General features: G+C 47.1%; 2 protein-coding genes across 9 annotated transcripts in view; one reads left to right on the forward strand and one right to left on the reverse strand.

Moving 5' to 3' along the window:
- The window catches only part of fanca (FA complementation group A), a 31,357-nt gene extending 28,224 nt beyond the window's left edge, over positions 1–3,133 (forward strand). For 4 of the 7 annotated variants that reach the window (XM_032548180.1, XM_032548182.1, XM_032548181.1 and 1 more), the window contains 6 exons: positions 1,966–2,028; positions 2,100–2,193; positions 2,275–2,353; positions 2,504–2,669; positions 2,736–2,834; positions 2,917–3,133. In XM_032548180.1, coding sequence (XP_032404071.1) covers positions 1,966–2,028; positions 2,100–2,193; positions 2,275–2,353; positions 2,504–2,669; positions 2,736–2,834; positions 2,917–3,003 — 588 coding nt within the window. In that variant the 3' untranslated portion in view covers positions 3,004–3,133. Of the gene's footprint in view, positions 1–1,965; positions 2,029–2,099; positions 2,194–2,274; positions 2,354–2,503; positions 2,670–2,735; positions 2,835–2,916 lie in introns of those variants that run through there. The other 3 variants (XM_032548183.1, XM_032548185.1, XM_032548186.1) reach the window with 3 other exon arrangements.
- A 513-nt stretch (positions 3,134–3,646) lies between these two features.
- On the reverse strand, positions 3,647–9,161 carry znf276 (zinc finger protein 276). 2 transcript variants are annotated; one of them, XM_032548192.1, is made up of 12 exons: positions 8,920–9,161; positions 8,442–8,704; positions 7,741–8,062; positions 7,615–7,661; positions 7,192–7,533; positions 7,021–7,096; positions 6,863–6,940; positions 6,598–6,714; positions 6,446–6,521; positions 6,234–6,351; positions 5,901–6,000; positions 3,647–4,067 (listed from the first exon to the last, which is right to left on the reverse strand). In XM_032548192.1, exons 2-12 carry the CDS (start codon positions 8,659–8,661, stop codon positions 3,815–3,817), a joined length of 1,749 nt encoding a protein of 582 aa, XP_032404083.1. In that variant the 5' UTR covers positions 8,662–8,704; positions 8,920–9,161; the 3' UTR covers positions 3,647–3,814. The 2 variants fall into 2 exon arrangements, with proteins under 2 accessions (XP_032404083.1, XP_032404084.1); XM_032548193.1 differs by lacking the exon at positions 8,920–9,161 and adding an exon at positions 8,786–8,837.
- Between the last annotated feature and the right edge of the window lie 594 nt (positions 9,162–9,755).

Here is a 9,755-nt window from a genome sequence, read left to right on the forward strand (position 1 = left end):
CATGTAAATAGAATTCCCAAGGAATGTCTTCAGTTCGTCAGGAGTGGTATTTAATGTTGCTCCAGACACAAGGACTTCACGCTGATTTGTGCACAGGGCCATCACTTCAAACACAGAGTCATCAATGTACTGCTTAAAATAATCCATTGGGGTCCAGTTTTGGCGTGTCATGGCATCATTGCACTGAATGATGGGAGAATCTCTGTGTTGGAATTGGAATCTTAAAAAAAAAAACAAAGGAAAAAAAAAACAAAATTAGAATGAGTCTCAATTTTTAGAGAAAAAATAAGTTTTTTTAGAATACAAACTCAAGGTGTACTTCGTATTCTGGCTCCACAGAGGACTCCTACTGGACTGAGATGTGGACTGTCTTGCTTCATCTGACTCTGCATCTGCTTGCCCTGCCTGAATTTCATCCTCAGAGCTCTCTGAATCAACTTCCTCTGCTTCTGCCTGAAACATTGCATCTTCACCTTCTTCATCAGACAACTCAATGTCTGAGTCTCCATCAATAATCTGCAGTAAAATTCTCTCTGCATTTGAGAACGACTCCCTTTCTTGTCATTTAAAAAAATCAACAAAAAACAGAGGAAATAACTACAAATGTCCACTACAGAGGACAATTTTCCAACTTTTAAATACTACGATAAAATACAGTCAAAAAACTTCATAGAATGTTTTAATATGTTGCTAAGAGACTTATCTAGAATATGCCAACAAAATTTTAAACCAAAATTTGCACAATAAGAAGTATTATGCACTTACTTTTTCTCTTCCCATAAAATGTGCTTGTACTGACGGACACCGTTTTTCTGAATGAGGAAAAGGAGGGTTCAAAAGCTCCACCCCTTCACATTTGGTAGCCTATCATTGAAAAGCCCTAAATGTCCTCTGTACATATCAAAATGAATTAATTCAGTAGTATGCAGTGGGTGGGAGATATTCAAGTTTACAAATGTCCTCTACAGAGGACAAATTTGAACTACTGGTAGTCAGGAGGAGCTAAGTACAGCATAACGGCAGAACTGATACAACTTCTACACCTTGAAGCCTGTCTGCTACACAGTCTGACGTTAGCTAAACAGATCAATATGCAATGTGTCTGTATCTGACATACACTAAAGATTTTATTTTAGCAGGAAAGGCTTTGGACTAAACTGTTACTGGTGTTAGCCACGTTAGCACCAAGTACAGCTAGTCAATCAACCATCGCTGTGTTCAGGGAAGAGCTGATTAATAATCGAGAAATAAATATCAAGCCTGGAAACTTGATATCGTAACGGACTGAATGTTATGTTTTTAACGTAATCTTTGCTGGTCTTGCGGGGCGCAGGCGGTTGCCACGGTAACAGGTGTGCTTAAACTACAAAGAGAGAGAGAGTAAAAAGGTAGGAGTGGTGTTGAGTTGATCACCTGTTCAGGTTATTTTACCTTTGTTTCCCTTTGCTGTGGCTCATTACAGCCGCTGTAGTTTCTAAACGTTGGACTAATTACCTCGTTCGTTTGTGAGTTTACGTCATTCACAACAAACATCAAATAGAACAAATATACTTCATAAAATTTTAACAAACAAATGGCTTCTACCGCGGTAATTATGTGAAATTAAATGAATAATATCCCAACTTCAGAAGACTTGCCTTTACCTTTACAGAGCTCTTTGGTTCCTCCTATCAGTCTGTAGCTTCTCATATTGAGGTCAAAGTTCAGATCTACCATAACTGACTGACACCTGCTGGCCTCAGGTTTGCAACCAGCTTGTGACTGAGAAACCAGTAACCTCCTCCCAGATGATGACATGAATTTGTTAGTTCCTCTGTCCATGTAGTAGCTGATATATTGTGAAAATCCGCTAGAAATGATGCACTAATCAGTCATGTTTACATAGAAACAACGCGCCGCCAGTTTGTGGGCGGAGCTTGGTAAGATCCATTGGGTCGGTTCTGAAGGTTCTGCTTTCCCCTCCAGGTTCTGGTTTCTCTGCTCTTTCTTTTCGTGACGGACTTCCTATCAGAACTTCTGGATCCTCAGGTGGGTCCGGACCAACAGAACCGACGTTGTGCTCTGTTGAATCATTCTGACTCATTGGTTTCTCTCTGCAGGAGAAAAATTCTGGAAGGTCCAAATGGTTATGCTCAGAACTTCTGGCGGTTCTGGTGAACTCAGCTGATTGGCTGCTGCTCTTCAGGTCCAACGGTACCGTTTACTCCGGCTGCTCCGGATCTAGTGTTCTGGATGTTCTGTAGCCTAAAGATCTGTGCTGTTGATGTTCTCCAGAACCGGACCCGGAACCGGACCCAGTCACCCTGACGGTCTCAGATGATTGCAGCCGGTTGATGCCCTGGGCGGTCTGCAGGTAAACCAACCCGTTTCCTGCTGTGGTTCGGTTCTGCTGGGGAACCGGGCTCTTTATCTCCTTTCCTTCCTCCTGAATCGTCGTAAAAAATTAAACTTTGAAACGTTTCGACATGCAAACTGATTGTAAGGGTGTACTTACTTTTCTCAGTGTCGGAACATTTCTCCTCCATGTTCTCAGTTTGCTGCAGCAGCAAAGCGCCGCCTTCCACCAGAGGGCGCTGCGTTGCCCCGGGTTCCTCCACAGCGCCACCCTGTGGTACCTGGCGGCGCTGCGGCTCTTCCTGGACGGAGAGGCGCCGGCCTTGGCGCGCCAGGTGAGCGAGGTTCTGTCCGGACACAGAACCTTCAGAACCAACTCTAACTGTGGTCCTGTTCTGCAGGTGGAACCGACCCGGGTTCTGGACCGCACCAAGCAGTTTCTCCTGAGTTTGATCCGGCAGGCGCCGGCAGCGGCCCTGAGCTGCAGCCAGTGGAGACAGGTAACCCCCTGACCCGGCCTGGCCTGGCCCGGCCCGGCCCCACTGACCTGCTTTTCCTCTTCCTGTCTCGGTTCTGGTCCAGTTGGAGACTCGCTGTGCGGACCTGGACCCAGAACTGGCTGCAACTCTTTCAATTCACCTGGACCATCCTAGGGTGGGCTTCCTCTAGCGGACCGGAACCAGAACCAGCTGACCTGATACTGAATGCCAGACAGTCGACTCGGTTTCATGAAAACTTTTTATTTTCTGTTTTTTCTGCAGTAACATGAATCCTAAATAAAATAAAACCAGTTCCTCCTTCTTCTTCTCCTTCCTGCTGCTGACAGGAAGTACAGCGCCACCTGGTGCATCAACTGCAAACATCAGCTTTTAAATATTTTATTGTCTGACCAGCAGCCCAATGGTTAGAAACTTGGTTCTGGAATAACAGGAGCGCTTCCAGAACCAAAGACTTCAGTGCTGCTGTAGCGTCACATTACTGAACTTCAGCGCCCTCTGGTGGATGAAACAGGAACTCCACAACCTGTTCATCTGAACATTAATATCTGATCAAACTGAACTGAGTTCTGGGCTTTTAAACCCAAATAATCCAGAGAAATCTGAACAGGCGACTTCATCAGTCATGGAGTGTAACGAATAAATAGAAAACTGTCAGGATTTAGAAATCTGGATTAACTGATCCTCCACAGAAATGTTGCACAGAACTGAAAAAACACAGAGACCTTCAAAATAAAGCATAGTTATGAAATGGTAATAAGGGCTGCAGCTGTATTTCTAAACGATGGAGCCGTAATCCAGAAAGTCGCTTCTCTGTTAATCCCATCATAATCGATGGGATTAAATACTGATCAGTTGCTTCTGCAGTAAGATTCAGACGAACCCGGCTGAGTTCTGCTTCCTGGTTCTGTTGTAGCCCGTCTGAAGAACCTTGTGAAAAACTGCGTCCAGCTGCAGACTCCTCTGGACCGGACCCCCGGCCGTCATCTGTCCTGGTCCTGCGGGACCAGCTCTCCGGTGAGGCCAATGGTCTGCAGGCGAACCGGACCGGCTTGCCGGGCCTCGGCCAGAACCGGCGGATGGACCATGGACATGTGGACGTTGAGGTTGTGAGGCTTCTCAAAGCGCTTGCGGCAGGTCCGGCACTCGAAAGCCAGGTCGGACTCGGCTTTGTGCTTGGTCATGTGATACTTGAGGGACGCCCGCTGGCGGCACTGGAAGCCGCAAACCTCGCACCTGCAGGACAGGGACCGGGTCAGCTTCTGGTTCTGGTCGGTACTGGGTCCAATGTTTCAGACATCGAGACTGGTGGTGGGGAGACTAAAGGAGCGCCACCATCAGTCTGATTAAGGTAATGCAGTGTTGAGCAGCTGACATCAGCTTGATAAACTCTTGGAAACTACAATTAAATTGTTCCTGTTTATTATTTTACTTATTATTTTATCCTGTTATTTTATAAAGTCCAATTAAAATAACAGAAAATAAAACTATATTTGTAGCTATGAATCTGTTTCATCAGCAGCAGGAAAACCAATTTTAATCTAAATGCTTCTTACCAATAAATTAAACAATGTTAATTACCTCCTTATTTCCTGATTGTTTTAGAAATTTAATAATTTAACTTTTTATTTTTTACATGGTTTTCATTTTAAAATTTTAGACTTTTTTTTTTTAACAAAAGTTCATCATGAATCTACACTGCCTGGCCAAAAAAAAGTCGCCACCTGGATTTAACTAAGCAAATAGGTACAAGCCTCCTATTGGATAAGTGCTGCGTAGGCGATTATCTTTCAGCTGGCAACAAGTTATTTAACCCCAGCTGATGCAATGAGTAACTCCTCATTTCTTAAACAACCATGGCAAAAGACACATCCTGTGGTCGTGGAAAAGACGTTAGTCTGTTTAAGAAGGGTCAAATCATTGGCATGCATCAAGCAGAGAAAACATCTAAGGAGATTGCAGAAACTACTAGAACTGGGTTAAGAACTGTCCAACGCATCATTAAAAACTGGAAGGATGGTGGGGAACCATCGTCTTCCAGGAAGAAATGTGGTCGGAAAAAAATCCTGAATGATCGTGATCGGCGATTACTTAAACGTTTGGTCAAATCAAATCGAAGAAAAACAACAGCAGAACTCAGGAGTATGTTTAACTGTGAACGCAAAAGAATTTCCACACACACAATGCGAAGGGAACTCAAGGGGTTGGGATTGAACAGCTGTGTAGCCGTAAGAAAACCTCTAATCAGTAAGGCTAACCAGAAAAAAGGCTTCAGTTTGCTAGGGAGCATAAAGATTGGACTCTGGAGGAATGGAAGAGGGTCATGTGGTCTGATGAGTCCAGATTTACCCTGTTCCAGAGTGATGGGCGCATCAGGGTAAGAAGAGAGGCAGGTGAAGTGATGCACCCATCATGCCTAGTGCCTACTGTACAAGCCTGTGGGGGCAGTGCTATGATCTGGGGTTGCTGCAGTTGGTCAGGTCTAGGTTCAGCAACATTGTGTGCCCAAAGAATGAGGTCAGCTGACTACCTGAATATACTGAATGACCAGGTTATTCCATCAATGGATTTTGTCTTCCCTAATGGAACGGGCATATTCCAAGATGACAATGCCAGGATTCATGGGGCTCACATTGTGAAAGAGTGGTTCAGGGAGCATGAGACATCTTTTTCACACATGGATTGGCCACCACAGAGTCCAGACCTTAACCCCATTGAGAATCTTTGGGATGTGCTGGAGAAGGCTTTGCGCAGTGGTCAGACTCTCCCATCATCAATACAAGATCTTGGTGAAAGATTAATGCAACACTGGATGGAAATAAATCTTGTGACACTGCAGAAGCTTATTGAAACAATGCCACAGCGAATGCAGGCTGTAATCAAAGCAAAAGGCGGTCCAACAAAATATTAGAGTGTGTGACCATTTTTTGGTGGCGACTTTTTTTTTGGCCAGGCAGTGTATGTGCCATATTTCTAGAGGTCACTAAAACATGAGGATGGGGGATGCGACAGGTAAAGTCCAGACATTCTATTCCTAAGGTGTGTTATAGCGCCACCACCAGGACTCACTGCAGCGGTTTGGCTCCTGAATGTCTCATCTGATGAACCGACAGGTGTTTCCGCTGCTTGAAGGTCTGACCGCACTGATCACAGATGTAGTTCCTCTCCTCTGGAAGAAACCGTTTCAATCAGCAGGAAAAATGTCAACAGGACAGAAATCTGATTCTAACCGAAAACAACAAAGTGGAAAATCTAAAAATATTAGATCTGAATTATTAAGGCCTGGAAAAGTCCTGCCGATTAAAGTACAGCAGCCTAATGGAGCCGTCACCATGACGACAGCTGATACCAGCTGCGCTCCAGAACCACCAGCAGCAGAAAGTTGTGGCTACGCTGCCTCACCTGTGTGGATGAGCTTGATGTGCCTCTGCAGGTAGCGGTCGATCATGAACACCTTGTTGCAGCCGGGATGGGGGCACGGCCGCTCCCTCATGTCCTCATGATGCTCCTTAATGTGTTTCTGAGGGGAACAAGAGCAGCGGGTCGGAACCAGAATAAGAACCAGGTCCAAACAGACTGAGGCTCTGGACCGGAACCAGACCAACGGTTCTGACCTTTAACCCGTCAGGTGCTCGGTAGACGGCGGTGCAGCCCTGGTACGGACACTTGTAGATGTTGGGAAGTTCCTCCCTTGAAAACAGCAGAACCAAATGGGTCAGAACCAAACCGGTCAGAACCGATGATGGTTTCTGGAACCTCTACGCACCCTTTGGGCCGGAACTGGTTCTTCCAACCCGGTTTGGGTCCGGGTTTCTTTCGGACTCGGGGTTCCTCCAAGTTTTTTGGGTTCTGCCTCCTCCGGGTTCTGCTGAGCCTCGAGGTTCTGGAGGAGGAGAGGACGGTCAGAACATCGGGTCAGAACCTGATTTCTACTGTGGACCAGAACCAGGAGTCCAGAACTCAGGTCCAGTTTCTAAAACATGTTTTTATGAATCGGGAAAAGTTCTGCAGGGCAGACAGCGCCAGCGTACCTCTGGTTCTGGACTGGGTCAAACATCTCCTCATCGGACCGGGCCCGGTTCTCCTGGAGCTCCTCCTCAGAGATTGCCCTGAAACCACAGAACCACATCAGTCTGACCGGTCCAAAGAGTTTGGTCCGGTAGACCTAGACGGGACCAAAGAGACTCACCTGTCCGACAGGTCGCTGTCAGCGGTCCGGTCTTGGAGCGGGCCGGGTGCCGGCGATGTCGCCTCCTCAGGAAAGCCTGGAAGAACCAACCGGACCGGACTCAGTTCCCAGTGAGCCCAGCAGGTCAGAACCGCTCAGCCCGGCCTCCTGCAGGTCTGATGAGGTTCTCACCTTCAGCCCAGTCGTCCTGGTTCTGTTGGGTTCCTGGGTCCATCCGTCCATCCAGAACTTTCTCGACTCCATCCTCCTCGTTGCTCCGCCTCCACAAGTAGCCCACCTGGTCTCCCAGGTAACCGGCGGCGGCGTTCTGAGTGTCCATGATGTAGCGGTGGCCGTCGGCGCATCCCCACACGGCCCTCAGGGAGCCCCCGCACCGCCCCTCCAGCACCTCCTTCAGGTCGGGGCAGGAAGTGCAAGCCTCGCCGTGGCGGTGCGCCCAACCCACCAGGCTGTGAAGGCACTTTGGGTCAGAGGCGAAGCATGGCGGTTCTGAAGACGGGAAGCACGGTGGTTCTGGAGGAAGAGAGACAACGGTGACGACACCAGGCAGCAGCTGGACCAGAACCAGAACCTCTGAGGGACGGGTCTCTTTACTTTCTGGCGACTCATTTGCCGGCGCGTTCGGACCCTTCAGGTTCCTCCTGGAAACAAACAAACCCGCTTCAGGTTCGGAACTTCTCTCTGTGAATCGGACCTCTAGAGACGCGATAGCCGCCTCACCGGTTCCCGGTTCCGAGCGCCGGCAGGTTGACCCTCTGCAGGAACCGCCGCAGGATGCTGTGGCACTTGTAGAACTTGGTGTGGCACCTTTTGCAGATGAAGTCTGAGAGCCGCGGATCCCGGTCCAACCGCACCCCGACCAGACGCTGGAAGTCCGAATGGAACGGGAGGGGAGACGGGGCGGCCGGGTCCAAAAGGGGCGACGGGGCAGCCGGGTCCAGGGCCCGCAGCGGCCCTGGAGGCCACCTGCTGAAGGCGTGCCTCAGACTGCGCGGGGAGAACTTTCCGTGGCAGAGACGACAGACGGCGCTGGACGTCCTTCCTGCAGGGAGACAAAACAGTGAAAATCAGACGCAGGTTGTTTCCTGTTGGATTGGAGCTGGGACGTCTGACCACTGAAGGAAAAGATCGTTTGTTGCGTTAATCCTAATCTATTCTACAACTGGTAGCGAGAAAGTTTTGTGTTCAACTCCCTGTGTTCTCTCTGGGTACTCCAGCTTCCTCCCCCTATCCAGAGTCACAGCTGTTGGGTTAGTCAGTCTCTGAACTGTCCTGTGTCTCTCTGATGGACAGGTAATAGATGATGGATGCAGCTTTTCCAAAATGAGCCAATATTTACATCCAGACTCAGGTTATTCATGTCATACCGCACCGTTATTCCAGATAAAACCTCTGCAGGTCTGAGGTCAGGTTGAACCCACCTGAACATCTGGACTTGCTCTCTGGATCTTTCTCTTCATCATCTTTTATCACACTGAAGTGTGAGTTTGTGTCCATCGCCGTCCTTTCAGGAGACAAGCCGTCTGTGGTTGAGGGGACGGTGTTCAGCAGAGTCTCTCTGTCTCCAGTCTTCCTCCCCTCACATCCATCGGCTGCTGTCTGAGGCGATGAGATCTTTAGACGCCGAGGTTTCTTCTTCATGGTTTCTGCGTTATTGGACCTTCAGATCCGAATCTTCTGCAGCCTGTAGAGAAAACGTGTCCGTGAGCCACTGACATGAAGCATCTGGAGAAAATTGGAAATTATTCCCGTTTCTGGATTTGACCTGGAGGTTTATTCAGAGACTGTAGTCCTGTATTACAGTAAATGGAGGCTGGTGGATTGGAAAGATCATAAAACAGCCTCTGATTATATCTCCAGATTTCTGAAGGTTGCTGATTTTCATCAAAACATACCGACCTGACGTCGTAGCTTAGCTTCGTTAGCTTAGCTTGGTTTTTTTTTTAGCTTAGCTTGGTTAGCTTCAGTGAGTCTGCGCAACACCAGAGTTAGAAATTAGAGCCTGCAGTTGTCATGCGCAGAGACCAGCAGCAGCTGAACATGTTTAACTGTACCACGTGACTTTCTGAGCCACTTAAACAAGCAAATAAACAAACAAAGTCCGCGGCTGCTAAGCTGCTGTAAACATCAGGACCCGGAAGTACTACCAGAGAGAGAGGGAAGGACAAACAGCTCAGAGCGCCACCTACCTGCAATACCGTTACTTCACCGGCATAATAATAAGAATATGAGAGTTATTATAGTAATAGTAATTAGAGTCCATATATAGATATAGATTATATGTTCAAGTTTATAACTTGAACATATAAATTTATAATCCAATCTCTCTAGTGTAACTGTCTGTCTCTTTCATCTGCAGCTCTATTTATGTATGGAAGCCCATTTCCACAATTTAAGTCTTCATATTTTCATGTAGTTTTTTCAGTTTATTTGCTATGCCCCGCCAACCTCTGAATACGTAGAGAGGAAATTATCACCTTTAATCATTCAAACTTTTTTAAACCCTGGACTTGACACAGAATAAGCAGTAATGCAACAATGCGACATTGATAAACAGATATTTATTTGACAACTTAAAATGAAACCGCAACCTCGGATTAACACATCTGTACTGAAGAGGATAAGGGCCACCGAAAAAATTTTAAAAAAATAATTCTGAGTTTAAAGTCAGAATTCTACGGAAGAGGATAAGGGCCACCGAGAAAAAAAAAGAATTCTTTTTTTTTCTCGGTGGC

The sequence above is a fragment of the Xiphophorus hellerii genome, chromosome 19 (assembly GCF_003331165.1).
Source record: "Xiphophorus hellerii strain 12219 chromosome 19, Xiphophorus_hellerii-4.1, whole genome shotgun sequence".
NCBI classification, from domain to species: domain Eukaryota; kingdom Metazoa; phylum Chordata; class Actinopteri; order Cyprinodontiformes; family Poeciliidae; genus Xiphophorus; species Xiphophorus hellerii.